General features: G+C 40.9%; 1 protein-coding gene across 2 annotated transcripts in view; it reads right to left on the minus strand.

The window, feature by feature from the left end:
* Window positions 1-13,330, minus strand: part of CASR (calcium sensing receptor) — a 28,575-nt gene extending 15,245 nt beyond the window's left edge. For both annotated transcript variants that reach the window (XM_028153381.2, XM_054711745.1), the window contains exons 1-3: window positions 13,146-13,330; window positions 11,224-11,530; window positions 6,560-7,444 (exon numbers count right to left, since the gene is read on the minus strand). In XM_028153381.2, coding sequence (XP_028009182.2) covers window positions 6,560-7,444; window positions 11,224-11,530; window positions 13,146-13,330 — 1,377 coding nt within the window. The remainder of the gene's footprint in view (window positions 1-6,559; window positions 7,445-11,223; window positions 11,531-13,145) is intronic.
* Window positions 13,331-16,480: the final 3,150 nt, after the last annotated feature.

The raw sequence follows: 16,480 nt of genomic DNA on the forward strand, positions 1-16,480 counted from the left end.
AGATGCTCTATCCACTGAGCCAAACTGTTAGGCTAGATGTCAAATTTTTTATTATAAGCACACATTTATTTTCAGTAAACACTCACAACATGGAATAAACTTATTATAAAACTTCCACCACTCTGTTGAGGGAAAGCGGAGTTGGAATCACCATCCTATATAATAAAAAGCAAATATGCAAATCGACCAAACAGCAGAACAACCGGTCACTATGATGCACACTGACCACCAGGGGGCAGACGCTCAATGCAATAGCCAGAATTGGGGCTCACAGCTGGCGAGTATAGCGGGCCTAAGCCGGCAGTCGGACATCCTCCAATGGTTCCTGGACTGTGAGAGGGCGCAGGCCAGGCTAAGGGACCCCTGCCCCTGCGAGTGCACAAATTTTGTGCACTGGGCCTCTAGTAGTACAATGTTTTAGTAACAGCTGAGCATGACCTGAAGAGAAGGGTAAGTCCAAAAAAAACAACTGTTCCATGTAAGAATGATGACAGCAGTACACCAGAAGATTAAGGGCTATGGATCAGTGTCTTCAGTTGACTAGGCTCTCAGGAGCTAGAAAGCATGTGCCCAGAGGGACAACTGGGCACATGGTTCTTTTAACAGTTATCTTGGCCTCATCAGAGAAAGAATGCCTGTGGCAGATGTTGCCTTTCTTATTATTGGCTAAATCAGTGGTTGGCAAACTGCGGCTCGCGAGCCACATGCGGCTCTTTGGCCCCTTGAGTGTGGCTCTTCCACAAAATACCACGGCCTGGGTGAGTCTATTTTGAAGAAGTGGCGTTAGAAGAAGTTTAAGTTTAAAAAATTTGGCTCTCAAAAGAAATTTCAATCGTTGTACTGTTGATATTTGGCTCTGTTGACTAATGAGTTTGCCCACCACTGGGCTAAATATGACTTTGGGCAAGTCATTTTGGCTTTTCTGAGTCTTACTTTCCTCACCTACAAAAGAATAATACTCAAGACTAATATTTACTGAACATTTACTATATATATGCAGTATCCTAAGTACCTTATACATATCAACTAATGTTATTCTCATAGTAAATTTATGTTTCATATCTCCATTTTTTTTCAGGTGAAGAAATTGAGACATTAAATGACTTCCCAAGGTCATAAAGTTATTAGGTAGCAACTGGGATTTAAATCCAGTTAGTCTGGTTCTAGAGTCCAAACTCTCAACCATTTCACTATATACTACTACGCAGGTGTAGGAGTCAGAGTAGACAGTATCTACTAAGTTGTCTATCCCTAGTTACAATAGGTTTACTAGTATAAAATTGAGGTTGAGAAAATGGACATATTTTAGAAGTGGGAGGTGGAGACATGTATAATGCTGTGGCAACATAAGAAGCCATAATAGGAAAAGGGTAGAAACTGAGTGACATCCAGATCTCCATGAAAGGCCTGTACTTTCCCACCCATGGGACTTTCCATTGTTTTGTATTTTTAATCAACTTACATAGAATAAAATACACCCATTTTAAGCGTATAGTTCTGAGTTTTGGCAAATGTATTTGCCTGTGTAACTGCGACTACCATCACTTCCAAAGGCACCCTGATGTCCCTTCCAAATTAATCCCACCGCCGATCTGTTTTCTATCATTAGAGGAAGAATATTGTATAAATGGAATACACAGTATGTATTCGGTCTGAATATTTGCCAGGTAACATAATGTTTTTGTGATTCATCTTCATTGTTGGGTGTGTTTGCCTTTGCAGTTTACATTTTCTCCAAGGAACAGATCCTTTCCACAAATCCTATCCAGCCTTCAAGGCCCAACTTGAATGGCATCTTTTATTTTCTTCTTTACTTCAAACCCTAACCTGAATAGTGTTTCATCCTCACAGCAGGGGTATAAATAAAATCATATGAGTGTTGAATTTTTTGAGTTAAAAATTTCACCGTGTCCATTAATAATCAATGATTTACCCTCCCCCTCTACTCTTGGCATCACTTCCCAGCACAGAGGGACAGTGGCACAAGATGCACAAAGCACCCCATTCACATGGACTAAGAGGGAGAGTTCACACAGATAAGGATCCTTTTGCTTCTTGCCCACTTCCTGTGCTAAGAGCGTAGGGAAAATCCTTGACCAATTCCCTTCTCTAACCTCAGCTTTATTTTCTGGCTCCATCTTTTTCATCTCCTTTGGCTCTCACCTCAGTTCACTTCCCCTCTCCCAAACCCCCACAGCACCAGCAATTCCTGGAAAGATCAGTTTTGTTTGGCTTCTGTTGTTACCATGGTCCTGTCATCATGCAGGCCTGTTTTTTTGGTCTACTGAGTGGTTTGTGTATGGTGGAGGAAAGTAGGAAGCATGTCTTGTGCACAGTCATCCGGACAGAAGGAAGAAGGCAGTTCCATACTTACTTACATGATGTCCCATTCAAACTGGATTGTTGGGAGTGTGACCCAGGTTCTTCCAATCACAGCTTAGAATACCCTGGCCAGTGCTTGATTCAGGGTTGAACAATTCTCTGCAAAGGACTCTAGGTAGTGTTGTCAGGTCAAATCAACTAGACTGTTACTCATTCATTCCTTCATTCTATACACATTCAGGTGCCAGGTGTTCTGGACATAGTGCTGAACAATACAAATGTGGTTCCTGCCCTCATAAAGCTTAGAGTAGTATAATGGGAGAATCACAGTGAAGAGAGCTGATGAGGAGCGTGAGAAGGGTGGGGGGGGGGATGTCTCTGTGGAGGTCAGGAGGCAATTGTGTGTTGTATGCTCATAAATTATTACCTGTTAGTATTACTTTTGAGGCATATGAGTTAGTTGATTGATAAATTTTAGGGGTGGTGGTGGTGGAAATGATCAAGAAAAGAAAATTGTAATTGACCTTACTATTTCAGTTAACTGAAGAACTGTGGAAGTTTAAGCTAGGTGTACAAATGGCAAAAATGAGGAAGAAAGAATGGTCAGAAAGTGTGTGTGTATGTGTGTGTGTGTGTGTGTGGGTGGTGGGGGGATATGACTTGAAAAGACTTTCAGGAGAAAGTAAATTTTGAAAAAGAGTTAAAAGTTTGCTGTGGACAATCATAGACAACAACGATGGCTCTTTGGGTGTGCGATAGTATCTAAGCAAATATTCTATGCCAAAAGTAATCAGTGTTTTATGGGAAGGTGCCAGAATGGTTGGCTTATAAGACAATTGAGAGAAGGTGGAATTCCAGGCTGAGGTTCTTGGATTAGATTGTTTAGATTGTATGGGTGACAGGTTTCCATGTAGGTCTTAATAATGAGTGTGAATCATTGCTGATCCATCTTCTGATAGACACATGGCCAAGATCTTAAATTCCAGAATGTCCACCCAACTGCCTGGAATCCTGAGGTTCAAAGGAGACTTACAGCACAGGACATTTTGGCCGGTGCCCACATGTTATTCCTCCTTAGAGCTCTGGCCTTATTTTTCTGTTTCCTCTCCTGGATGAATTGCACCAGACTGTATGTGAGTCAGGAGGCCACATATTTACCTGTACTAGGGTCAGCTGAGGTGTCTGTGTAGAGAACACTTCATTTTGGCTGTTTTGCTTCTCTTTCCACCTTCTTTTTGTAATAGCATCCTGATTTAACCTGGGGGATCTATTCCCTGCCTTACTCTGTCTATGAAGTTCTAGCTTCAGGGATGAATATGTGGCCCTGGACTGGCCAATCAATGTGGATTTTGGGACTTCTACAGAAGATCCTGGGAAGTAAGGAGAGCTTAGCAGCAAGGATTTTATGAACCTGAAACTGTTGTTAATCCTGAGGATTAAGGAAGAGAGACATGGAGATGAAAGCATCTAGTTGTACTTCTGAGATTTTCAGTATTATGAGCTACTAATAATGTTCCTTCTTTTGTTTAAGCCTGTTGGTTTGTATTTTCTATAGCATGCCACTAAAAGTTCATATTTTGACTATAGCCTGATTCTTGGCTTTTTTTCTCATATGTCCAAGCTTTGATCTTGACCATCTGGGTCTTATATCCTTGTCTGGGAGAGGATTCACTGAAGAGCAGAATGTCAAAGTACCCACTGGAAGTGTCTTTCCCTTCAACCCCACCCTGGCTCTGTAGGCTTTCAAAAGCTGGGTTCCTCTTTCCAGGGGACATGCAAGGGAAGAGAGAAAAGACACTAGTATTTACTCAAAGATTGTCTATTTATTTCTTCTTCTTAAAACTCCACAACTTAGAGTCATGGCTCTGAATTCTTTTTGGTCTTTGACCTTCATTAAAGCTCCTCTTTCTTTGACAGGATTGGGGATGGGGGTGTGTGCAGTGCAAGGAAGGAAACTTTAAGGACCTCATAGAGATTAGAAACTTCAGCCAACAATGATGTCTGAACACAAGAACAACTAAAATCTTGCGTGTCCTGACTCATTCTGCCAAGCCTCGACAGTCACTCCTTATCCCCTAAGAATCTCTTAAAATGAGTGACACAGGTTGTACATTCTTTGTGTCTCAATATCTTTTCCAAAGGGTCTATGGTGATTTGGTTCTGTGTACAAAGCTACTTTACTGTTCCCCCCCCCTAATTGATTAATTAGAGACATACTGAAATCCTACTATAATAACCACCATCTAGCCCTAGTCAGTTTGGCTCAGTGGATAGAGCATTGGCCTGCGAACTGAAAGGTCGCAGGTTCGATTCTGGTCAAGGGCACATGCCAGGTTGTGGGATCTATCCCCATTGGGGGACTTGCAGGAGGCAGCCAATCCACCATGATTCTCTCTTATCATGGATGTTTCTATCTCTCTCTCCCTCTTCCTTCCTCTCTGAAATAAACAAAAATATATTAAAAAACAAACAAATAACCATTATCTGTTTAGAATTTAAAAATTTACAAATTGCTTTCACATACATCATCTCATTTCATCTTCAAAAGAACCTAGGGTGGTCCTGGCTGGTGTTGCTAAGTGGTTAGCATGTTGGCCCGAGCACCAAAGGGTCTCAGGTTTGATTCATGGTCAAGGCCATGTATCTGGGTTGCAAGTTCAATCCCGCCACCATCTAAAAATCAAGGTACATTTATCTATCAATGGACACCCAGGTTGCTTCAATATCTTGGCTATTGTAAATAATGCTACAATGAGCATAGAAGTGCATATATCATTTTGAATTACTGTTTTTGTTTTCTTCAAATAAAGATGTCTTATATAATTATATATAATGGAATATTACTCAGCAATAAAAAAATGAAATCTTGCCATTTGCAACAATATGGATGGACCTAGAGGGCATTATGCAAAGTGAAATGAGTCAGGCAGAAAAAGACAAATTAGTATGGTTTCACTTATATGTGGAATCTAAAAAACACATAAAACCAACCAATCAAAGACAACACAACAGAAATGGACTAATAGAAACAGAGATCAAAATGATGGTTGTCAGAGGGGAGGCGAAGTGAGGCGATGGGTAAAAAAGTGAAGGGGAATATTGTCAATAATATTGTGGCAAAGTTACACAGGGACAGATTATTACTAGACTTAGTATGGTGATCACATTGTAAGGTATGTACATGTTGAATCACTATATTGTACACTTGAAACTAATATAATATTGTATACCAACTATACTTCAAAAAATACAAATCAAGATACATATGCAAGACATGAATGGCTATGTAAGATGTAAGTCAGGTCAGACTTATCTTCATAAGTTCTTTGAAATGAAGAGATTATGATGTCTCTCCTACATGTAATTTAAAAATACAAAACTAGACTAAACCATAGAATGAGTATTGGAATTCCACTTAAGTTCTGATTATTTCCTATTGTAACTATTTCAGTGCTTCTTTTTTGAAATATCCAATACCAAATCCTTTTAAGGCAAGGTTTATCTGTACCCTTGATTTGCTTGTGTCCTAAGCTTAAATGGTCTATTGGGTGGTTTAGTACATTATATTTTGAGTAATATAATAGCAAAGTGGTGACTATACACAGTAACACTAGTTTTATGTCTGTTAGCATATGGTATGTAGTAGATACTCAAAAAATACCTGTTACTCACAGCAGTATCTTTAAATTAAAGCATTAGAAAAATATCTTCCCCTCAATACTAAATCTGTCCCAGGATATTAAAAACCTTTTAGGGGCCATCCTGTAGATATTCTGAACCACTAGGCCCGTGGTCGGCAAACTGCGGCTCGCGAGCCACATGTGGCTCTTTGGCCCCTTGAGTGTGGCTCTTCCACAAAATACCACGGGCCTGGGTGAGTCTATTTTAAAGAATTGGTGTTAGAAGAAGTTTAAGTTTAAAAAATTTGGCTCTCCAAAGAAATTTCAATCGTTGTACTGCTGATATTTGGCTCTGTTGACTAATGAGTTTGCCGACCACTGCACTAAGCTAAAGGACAATTGAGCCAAGGCTTTAAACAGATAATCAAATTAAATTACTATCAATTGTTCAGAGTCAGTTACTCAGACATTTGTAAAAGGCAATTTGAATCTAAAACGACATTTAGTGACCTTATTAGGATCTTGTCGTTTTGCGGTAACCATTTTATCTGTCTTGCCCAGATCGGCCGAACTCTCCTTTATCACACAGAGAACTGCTATCTAAGTGAAGGATGTACCTGCCAAGCCTCAACCTTCTTGATGTCGGCACAGGAACCGTTGGTGAAGAGCCCTTTCCCAGGTAAGCACGTGTATATATCTTGCAGGGCATGAGCAATGGAGTAGACGGCTAAGTAGACGTTGTAGGATATCCGTAAGTGTGTATAATCCATGTAAGGGGTCTCAACACTGCTGATGTTCTCATCCCCTGTGCAGAGAGGTCGGAAGATAGTGGAGCTGTTGCTGATCCTGCCACCACCTTCTTCTTGACCTTTCAGGAAGGTGTCCATGGGTAACGGTCCTTTAGCACCTTCTTGGAGGTGGCAGTTAAATGTTTCTTCCCAAAACTCCTTGGCAAAACCATTGTGGGCATTTTTCCTGGGATGGACTTTCTGCAAGAATTCCCGGAAGCCTGGGATCTGCCCGGCCTTCAGACCAAATCCAATAGTGCCTCCGACCACATGGAAGTACTCCGGCATGGCGATCAGAGAAGAGCTGGCCCACGCCTCGCTGGCCAGCCAGATCCTGCCCGTGATATTGCGCCGAACGATCTCCTTGATGAGGGGTTCAAGGTCTGGGCCACTAGAGAAGACGACGATGACTTTGGCTGTGGAATTCTGGATTACCTCTACTACCTGCTTGATCTCTTCCTCATCAGAGTACTGGGAGATGAGTTCGCTGAAGTCAATGCAGATGTCCCTCTCCTCAGCTTCTTCTCGGAATTTCTCAATCCCTGGCCGGCCATAGTCATCATCAGCTGCAATGGTGCCCACCCAGTTCCAGCGGAAATACTCAATAATGTCTGCCATGGCGGTGGCCTGGTGCTCATCATTCGGGATGGTACGGAGGAAGGACTTGAACTGATTCTTATTGCTGAGGAGTCTGCTGGAGGAGGCATAACTGACCTGGAAAGAACACAGAATGAATGAATGGGGGCGATGCTGGGTGAGCCTCAAGGCTATGTGGAGGTGGCTTGTTGAGCATTTATTAATATAACTTATCAAATATGTTCTTCACTGCAGACACAATGAAAGGGTGAGGACAACCAGAATCTCCTGTGTGAGCATCCAAGCACCAGTCAGTCAGTCTATCAGGGAGCATTCTAATTCGCAGGGGATGGGTCTTCACAATGCTACCCTCAAAAATGGGTCTGGCCATAAAGTCAGCTCAACAGTAGTAGGATCCATTTATTCTTTCATGGAGAGTGTTTTATGCACTGTCCCATCGTTTCTCCTCACCTCCTCGGTACTGCCTCGTTGGTTACACTATACCCATGTACACATCTTCTGCTTGCTGGATCCAGGTCTGATCTGAACATTTTAGCTCCCCCTTTACTGTGATGAACGCTTTTCCCATGACTCACTTCTGAAAGGTATAGGTTCCCTTTGGGTTATGAACCTAAGTCTCTTCAGAGGAGCCCCAAGGGGTTCCCCTTTCCTAGTCTGCCCGGTTTCTCTCTTCTTGTCCATCTCTAGTCTCTAGCTATTCACTCTCTTCCTTCCCTCTTCTCCCCCTCTCCCTCCCCACAGTACTTTAGATAAAAGTACCCTTAATTGTAGTCATTTCCAAGAACTGTTTATCTTTTAGGCTCAACTAGCCATTAGGTCTATTAGGCTCAATTCTCCCGCACCACGATAACAATGATATGCATTATTAAATATAGTCAGAAATACATCCTTTCCCCTCTTGGGTTCAGTCACATCCAGAGCCCCTTCCTCTGTTCATTTCAGGTGATGGCCTAGGCCTCTTGACAGGCTTTTAGGAGGGTCTCTGAAACCTAGAGAGGCTGAAAAGGAACCCGGGGAAGCTGCCTTGCTGTGTTTCCACTTTCTTAGACATAGCCCGTTCTACATTTGAGCATGGGCGGGGGAGGAGGGAGGGCACCAAGGGAAGAAAGCCTTTTCTCCGATGGTAAAAGATCATTGCCTGCAGGAGTATCTGAATATCATGTGAAGCATTTGTTAGTACAGAGCTTCCCAATCTCTCCACCCCCAACATTGTGACCAACACAGATAATGAGGTTAATGGAAGAGGCTGAGCAGCCCTGGTGGAGGGTGCTCTGACTTAGCCATCCAAAACTTTGAGGGCGTCTATATCTTGGCAGGCTTTGGCCCACCCTTAGCACTCCTGTGGGTCCTGGCTCACCAGTTAGGAAGTTCCAAGTTATTGGACCATTTCTTCTGAAGAACAAAGCATTTTTATACTTAATGGAATTTCTTCTAGGTAATGAGGGATGTTAATATCACTTGTTCTCCAGTTTTCTAGAGAGATTTTTAAACTTCTTAAAAATATGAAGTTAAAGAAATTTTGGAGAATGCCTTTTTAAAATATTTATCACCAATTGAAACAATTAATTTCCTATGTTCAGTGTTTTTAAAATGAATTTTTCTAAAATGTTCCTTCTTATCATTGAATCATTTCTATACCAAAATATAAAAGGCATTGGTCTATGAAAAACTGGACCAATTTTGCTACAGGGCCGGCATATTTTTTAAATAAAAACTTTGAAGTTAAAAGTTATAATATGAAACTGACGAAAATTGTTTTTGATCAGAATAAGCCCCTGCTTGCTGTATTGTGGAAGTTAATGAGATAGATAGTGTGAGATTAAATAATTTGTTGAGATGCTCTATTTGCAGACCCAACCAATAGGCTTCTAAATCAGGTTTTTGCAAATGAAAAACCTACTTGGGCATTTGAAAAATCCATTCATTATTGCTTACTTCTTGATTTTTGAAATTTGGCCAAAAAGGGTTTTAAAGGAATACAATTGAAGAACAAACATATCCCTCATGTATATGTTTCTCTTAAAGAATACATTCATAACATTTGTCCAGTGTGGTGATAAACACCACTCTGTACTCCCTCCCCCTGCAAAACCCCTTAAAAACACACAATTTAAAAAAAATTTATTATAAGAGGGGAGAATTTCGTGGATGATTCACTAAACTGTTCTGACCACAACGTATTATGGTTAGAACAGGCTAGCTGGTCTGCTCGTTTCATCCACTTGGTGGCGTGAATGGCACAGAAATACCACTGACCCCACCCTGTGGAGCTGTGGTTCCCAACTCTGCTGTGCATTAGAATTGCCTGGGGAACTTTCCAAACTCCCAACACCCAAGCTGCATCTCATATCATCTCATGATCTCTGGGAAATAAGACCCAGGAATCAGTATTTTTAAAACTCTCCAGTGATTCCAACATGCATTCAGGGCAGAGAACCATTGCTGTAGATACACTTATATTGGTTTGTCTGATAATCACTGTAGTCTTCTCAGCACTTCCAATATTCAAATTCAAGTTAACGTTATCTTTCATTCAAATCACAAAAAATTAAAATCTTCCCCTTCATGTTCTTTATTGATGACAATTGCATCTTATACCAGCTGGACATGAGATAACTGCAATCTACTTTAACTGTGTATTGAAAATAATACTGCACCATATGTAAAATTTACAAGGTACACATTTGCATTTTGCCCAACACATTCACTTTGTTAGATCATTTTAGCACAAAAGTTACAGAGCCAGGGATTCCCCATGGGAAATACCTTTAATTCCCTGAAAGTAAGGATTCGGGAAATGACGACAGGACTTTCTCAGTTGTCATGTATATGTAAAGGGATAATGGCTATCACCCAGCAAAACAAGGACCTCACAACGTAGAAATGTGAATTTATCAAAGGAATTTATAAATTTCAAATATTAGACATAAAAAAATTAAATTTGATTTAAAAATGTGATCTATAATTTAATTACAAAATTGATATAAGGAATGCATCACAATTGAGCTGATTCTCCCACCCATGGACATTTAGGTTGTTTCCAATTTTTCACTATTATAAAATGATGTCATAGATCTATAAATATTAGCATGAGAAAAGGTTTGCTGTATAGTATTAAGGGAGAAAAATTAGTTTATAAAATGACATTTAAAGTTTGCTGTCTTTTTTTTTTTTTGGTGAAAAAAATATGCAACTTTGAACAAACATTTTTCAAAGCACATATTTCAGTCAATGTGCAATTCACTGAAAATGCAGACCTCTCGCCACCTAGGCTGACTTCCTGCAGGGTGGAAATGCTTCTTCATATACACTCTATAAATAGATGTTGAATGGAATAGAATATTTTCCATTTCTACAATGTGCAACCAAGTTCCTGTTTGGTGAGAAATATGCTTTGCTTCTCTCTGAGCTAAATTTCCAACCAGATAGTTGAGAGGAAGAGATGTTTAAGGGAGTAGAGTAGGATTAGGGACATATTTGGGGTTTGAACGGCTTGATTAACGCATATGGCCTCATTCCTTTTAGTAAAGGCAGAAGAAAGGTCATTTACTAAAAGAATGGAGTGGAAAATAAAGAACTGAACACGTTGGTGGGGAGGAGTTCTAGGCAAGGTATACAAATAAATAAATAGAAGTTATATACAAAGTGTTACATCAGGTATATTTAAATAAATTTTGGAAGACTTGTGAAGAAGGTCTAGTTGATGTTGACATTGAGGGTCTCAAAAATCCCCAATGGTCATGATCCAATGTCCCAAGTAATTAAAAGGGCTTTTGTGTCCATGTAAAGCCAGAGAGAGGAAAAGAGCAAACTATTTGGACACCTAGTACGGCAGCCCCCCAAGCCGGTTCTCCTGACCCCAGCCCACATTGCCCCACCTAAGAAGGCCCGGATACCTGGGGGATGTAGAAGAGCCCCAGCAGGTTTGCCACGGCTGTGGAGATGCCGGAGCCGGTCGCCCCCACCACAGCAATGGTAGAGGGGATGTGCTGTGAGCAGTTGCAGAACTCATCAAGGTTCAAAGAATCGATTTTGTTTTGGGCCACAAAACTCAGGGTGGCCTCCAAGGCTTTAGAAACGGTGTTGCAAGTGTCGAATATCCGGTATCCCAGCGTCATGTTGGGAAGAAGGGCCGGGCTGCTGTTTATTTCCTCTATGGCAAATATCATAGCTTGTAACCAGCGAAACCCCCGAAAATTATACCTGGAAGAAAGGAGAAATGGAATAAAATGGAAGGCTTTCCGGTCAACTACTTTAGAGTAAGGACTGGGCAAAGCGGGGTTGGCTCTGTTACTTTTTGGTTTCATGATGTTGGGTTCTTTGAGACTCCAGGTCCTCTCTGTAAATGGGGATAACACAGACCTCATAGGGTGGCTGGGAACAGGCGATAATTATGCGCAATTCTCAGCCTGGTGCCCCACAGAGTTAGGGAATAATAAGAATGAAGACTGTTATTAGTAACAGAATTAATATTTTGTATCTGACACACCCAGCAAAGAATTTGAGGTTCCTTGGTAATTTTATATTTAAAAAGAAAAAGAACTAGGGAAAATAAAAATAGATTAGGATTTTAATATGTAGGAGCCCAAGAATAACCTCAGATTTGCAAAGTCACAAATTTAGACCATGACAGTCCTGGAGGTCGAAGGGGAAAGGGCAATGAGTGGCCTCACCTTTGTAAATAAACAAATAAGCAAATATGATGCATAGGAAGGCTGTTCACAGACATTGGTTATTTCTGGGTGGTGGAATATGAGTTTTAAAATTGTGTGCTTTTGGCTTATACTTCCTCTTTTTAAAAAATGAGCATGGATTGCTTTTCAAAGGACATTGTTTTAAATAAAAGTCAAGCAAATTAACACAGAGAAATAGGGTCAGTGACACAGTTTTATCCTCCAAAGACTTGGTTCAGAGTCAAGGCTCCAAAAATGTGTTGAGTCAGAGTATCTGTGCCCAAAACAACTCTGCAGGTTCTCCCTTTACATTGTGGGCTGTACTACTTGAACTCTATGACAGGAGGTGAGAAATACAATCTCCACTGTATCGTTTGGGGTACTAAAGGTCCTGACCTAACTTTTAATGTTTTCTCTTACCCATTTTCTTTATGTTTCTGTTATTTAATTATTTGTTTAAAATCTGCAAAGTTATGAAGAGATGTTATAGACTTTTTGATTACATAAAACATCTGTACTGTTAAGCTAATTTTGCTATCTTTCTTAATATAATACATATTATTTAATGTCAAGCTTCTTGCTTGAATTGGGTATACTTGTGGCACATGCACAACTCTGTCCAGCAGGGTGCAGCAAAGGGGTTCCTGTGCACACGGGTTATGTGAAGGATATAATCAGGATCAGTAAAATTCTGCACTTAAGTTTCTCTGAATTCATAAGAAAAATGTGAGAATGTTATCTAATCTGTGAGCGCTCATTAGCACATAAACAAAAATTCAGTTTTTTCTTAGAATAATCCTATTTTTCATTTTCATTTTTCAGCTACTAGGAAGACCAAGGAAAAGTGCTGGATCACTTTTGGAAGTTGCAAATTCAAAATGAAGGTGCTATTTTCTCTTGTAGAAGATGGGTCAAGACTTGGGGTGCAGTAATTTTTTTTGATGTCCCAGTTAAGCAAGGTGATATACTTTTGGAAAAATTTCTTTACAAAGTCAGGGTGGGAGGATAATAAATTTCAGCATGATTACCAATCACCATTTTTGAAAAGAGAAAAAACCAAGTTTGAAGAATTGTTTTGGGTTTGGTACAGCTTTTCTCCAACCACCCAGAAGAGAAGAGATTTTTGACTTGGCTCCTTCCCTTACCTGATACATTCCACAGACTCTGGCCTTGACTTTAGATCTTGATCTTTGGCTGCTACTCCAAAATGAATAGGAAAGAGTCCCCCAAGGATAATGTCCCCTTTCTTCTGAGCTCGCTGGTCAGGCCCATAGGCAGAAGTGTGCCAGGTAAATGCCAAGAGGATCAAATAGCAGCTATAAAGCGCCATCGTTCTGCTTCCTCTCCAGGGGGAGAGACGAGCAGTGCTGAAGTTTGGGGGCCCCAAGAACTTCCCCCCTTGGTGCAGTTCACTCCTTGCGGTGGGGGCACATGCCTACAGAGTGATTAATAACAGAATGGGAATCGTAGTGTTTGAATTTCCATTTCGGCCGTTTTCATTGCAGACTAGTAAGGTGGATGGTCCTTGAGTCTTTAGAAGCCACATCATGTAGAGACTGCTGTGATCCTTTCTAAGAGAAAAGAGAGACACAAGGAAGTCAACTAAGCCTAAATCTCCATCTTCTTATGATGACTGCAACAGAGGTGGCTCAGCATTTCTATTTAGAGAAGCCGAAGGGTAGCAGGGAAAGGCATGGCTCAGAATCTCATTTTTATAGCACTTCGTATAAGACACAGCAAAGTTTAATTGCTCATGTAGGAGAAGGACTGTGTTCAGTTATGAGGGCCACATTAAAAAAAATATATATATATTATTGATTTCAGAGAGAGAGAAGGAGAGATAGAAACATCAGTGATAAGAGAGAATCATTGATTGGTTGCCTCCTGCACACCCCACACGGGGGATCGAGCCTGAAACCCTGGCATGTGCCCTGCCTGGGAATCAAACCATGACCTCCTGGTTCATAGGTTGACACTCAACCACTGAGCAACACCGGCTAGGTGAGGGCCACATTTTAAAGAGGCCATTGATAAGCTAAGGCCTCCATTAATGTTGCTGCTGGATTTTATTCCATTTATTCTTCTGTGTAATTAATGCATAGACAATTGGCAATTCCTTGAATAACAATAATACTACCTTATTCAGCACATATGTTCTTATGAGTCATATTTAAGTTTACTTCTGACTTTAAATCAAACAAAAATGTCAGGAAGGCCAGTTATTCTTTCTTTATTTTGGTAGCCTCCCTTTTTTGTGCTTCCTCATCACAGATCTCTGGTTGCAATTTATAACATGACACTCCACAAACCTTTGAAGACTAGTTCTTGAAAAGGATGCAGATAAATCAAGAGTCCAGTTATGTTCTACAAAGCTCAACAGCTGGATCTGCTTTAGCATGGCTATCCTAGGAGGAACTCTCTGTCCTTCTCCTACATGAGCAATTAAACTTTACATTCTCTATTATCCACTCTGTGGGTTAACAATAACATGTTGATGTCAGCTAACTACACAGCCTCCCTTGAGTTTCAGGTCCAAGCATCCAACCATCAACTGGACATCTGCACTTGAATGTCCCACAGGTGCTTCCAACTTGTCCCTCCACCAATTTCTATCTCAACAAATGACATGCCATCCACAAAGACACAACATAAGGGTCATCCTTATCTCCTCCTTCTTCTCATCATTGCCCTTCATATTCAAACAAGCACCAAGTCTTATAGACTGTACCTCCTAAATATCTCTGGAATCCTCCCACACCTTCCCATTTCCAAGGTCATGTTAAGTACGCCAACATTTCTTAACCTGGATTTCTGCAACTATTTCCTCACTGGCCTTCCTTCCTCCAATTTTGTCCCTTAGCAATCCACTGTTGCAAGTCATTTGAAGCCACCGAACAAGTGGTTTGGAGCGCAGGCTCTGAAGTTACACCTGGTTTTGAATAATAATTCCAGTATTTTCTAACATATGACTGTGGGCAAGTCACTTAACCTCTGTGATCTCAATAAAATAATGCTTGGAGATCCATCAGCGGAGTGCAGCTAGTAAATTCACAGAAAATGCCAGTTGTAAGGAGTACCTTTCTAGCCTCACTTTTGCTAAACTTCCCCTTGAACTCCCCACTCCAGCCATAGTGAACTTTCTTCAGATCCTCAAATGCACCAGGCTTCTTTTATTTTTAAAAAATATTTCAGAGGGGAAGGAAGATAGAAAAATCAATGATGAGAGAGAATCATCCTGCATTCCTCCCCCCCCCCCCACTAGGAATTTAGCCTGAAACCTGGGCATGTGACCTGACCAGAATTGAACCATGACCTCCTGGATCGTAGGTCAATGCTCAACCACCGAGCCATGCCAGCCAGGCCACCAGGCTTGTTTTATATCCCCCAGACCTCATACATGATGCTCCCCTTATTGTTCCACCTGGCCTAAACTTTGTCTGGAAAACATCTGCTTATCTTTCAGCTTTCAGATGTCTGTAACTTTGGAGGCATGGCTGAGGGGTAGCAGTGAGGAAGACACAGAGAATTGTGAGGCCTTTGTGTAAATGGAGAAAAGAACTCCTCTGGGGGCAGACACAGTCCTGGGCCAATGTGAACCTACTGCCTGGGCAGTGAAACACAGGCTGAATTTCCACCTATGCTAACACCTCAGTTGTGCAGTAAGCAATTTATAGGACTTTTCAAGGATGCCTTTCCTGAACCTTCACACCAGCTGGGTCCACCGGTTATAGTCTTTTATATCTTGGATCTTGGAGTTCCCTTCTTGAAAGTTTCATCAAACTTTATTATAATTATATGCATAAATGTCAAGCTCTTATCCATTGTCATACGCACCCCTTGCCTCTTAAGAGCCCCACCTTCTCCAACAGCCATTCTAGAAGAGGGTACTGAGCCCCACATGGTATGAGCAGCCCAGTAGATAGATACTCAGAATTCATGGAAGGGCCTCCAGTAATGTCTGAACATTATTGACCATCATGGTTCTCTAACTCCAGTCCTGTTTTTAGATTTTTTGGATTATTCTTTGAGTCTCAGTCAGTCATATATTCAATCATACATTTAATAAATACACATGCTAAGGCCTGGAAATATAAAGTAACAAACACCTGCCCGTTTCCTGCCCTCAGAAACTCCCAGTCCAGGGGGCAGGCACTCTGGTGTAGAGGATTGCATTTTACCTCAATATCCAGAAATGATAAAAAAAAATATTATAACTTCATTTTCAATGACTAGATTCAATTATTCTCCCCAGCACGAAATAGTAACCACTGAATAAATGTTTGTATGAGTGCATTAGAAAACGCACTTGGAAGGAGACAGAAACTAGCATTTACTGAACCAGTCATGAGTCAGGTCCTTTAAACATTCAATGTATTTTAAACTTCACAACTGTAAAGAGGGCAACAACACCAAATCTACTTTCCAGTTGGGGGGATAGATTCTCCAAATAGTCAGCTTAGTCAAGTGAGAAATTCTGACA

The sequence above is a fragment of the Eptesicus fuscus genome, chromosome 3, assembly GCF_027574615.1.
Source record: "Eptesicus fuscus isolate TK198812 chromosome 3, DD_ASM_mEF_20220401, whole genome shotgun sequence".
NCBI lineage: Eukaryota > Metazoa > Chordata > Mammalia > Chiroptera > Vespertilionidae > Eptesicus > Eptesicus fuscus.